This window comes from Myotis brandtii, unplaced genomic scaffold (genome assembly GCF_000412655.1).
Source record: "Myotis brandtii unplaced genomic scaffold, ASM41265v1 scaffold1095, whole genome shotgun sequence".
NCBI classification, from domain to species: Eukaryota; Metazoa; Chordata; class Mammalia; order Chiroptera; family Vespertilionidae; genus Myotis; species Myotis brandtii.
The window spans coordinates 97,010-97,782 of record NW_005353733.1 but is presented as its reverse complement, the minus strand read 5'-3'; the positions used below and the strand labels follow the sequence as shown (position 1 = coordinate 97,782).

Genomic DNA, 773 nt, shown 5'->3' with positions numbered 1-773 from the left:
GGTGGGCGTAGGGGCCCCCTGCGTGGCTCACGTGTGGCCTCGGGGGCTGGGGACATGGGGGTGCACTTCCCCACCGTCCACAGGGCTCTTGGCCCGGAAGCAGCAGTGTGTGGAGGGCTGCCAGGGTGGGGTGCCCTGTGCCCACCCCCGACTTGGGGCTGCACCAGAGAGCAGAGAGCCGAGCCCACACCCAGAGTTGGGAGCAGGGGTCCCAGGGCCTGTGTTGGGGGACTGTCTTTCCTCGGAGCCGGAAGGACCAGCCAGGAGCCGCCCAGGCTGAAGGCTTCGGCTCCAGGAGCCCCAGGTCCTGCCCCCCACCCCCGGCCTGTGTAAGCCGCCGGCCCGGCCTCACCTACAGTGTCGGTCCAGTCGTCCATGGCCACCGGCCAGCCGCCTACCACCTCCAGGATGTCCAGAAGGGGCTGCGAGTCTCGCTCCTCAATGATGCCTGGGAGGGAGAGGTGGGGGTCACTCACCCGGACACTGGTGTGTGGACACTGAGGTCACACGGCCCCATGGGGGTGCTGCACCCCCAGCGCGAAGCCCAGCCCCCCTCCCCCCGTACCGACAGCAGCACAGGACACAGAAGGGACTGGACGCGGGTGCAAGAGGGGGTTTGGGGAGGTTGCACATACAGGTGCCACTGGACAGAGGCCGGAGGGCAGGACAGGCCTGGGTGCCGTCAGCCCAGCCATGGCCAGGAGCGCCCGGAGGGGGTGGGGGACCAGCCCGGGCAGCGGGGTCAGCAGGGAGCTGTGGAGGACTTGGCCCAG

The 773-nt window shown here is 70.0% G+C and overlaps 1 protein-coding gene across 1 annotated transcript in view; it reads right to left on the bottom strand.

Moving 5' to 3' along the window:
- The window catches only part of LOC102238816 (membrane metallo-endopeptidase-like 1), a 24,590-nt gene that overhangs the window by 12,723 nt on the left and 11,094 nt on the right, over window positions 1-773 (bottom strand). Inside the window, exon 6 of the mRNA XM_014543616.1 lies at window positions 357-448. Coding sequence (XP_014399102.1) covers window positions 357-448 — 92 coding nt within the window. The remainder of the gene's footprint in view (window positions 1-356; window positions 449-773) is intronic.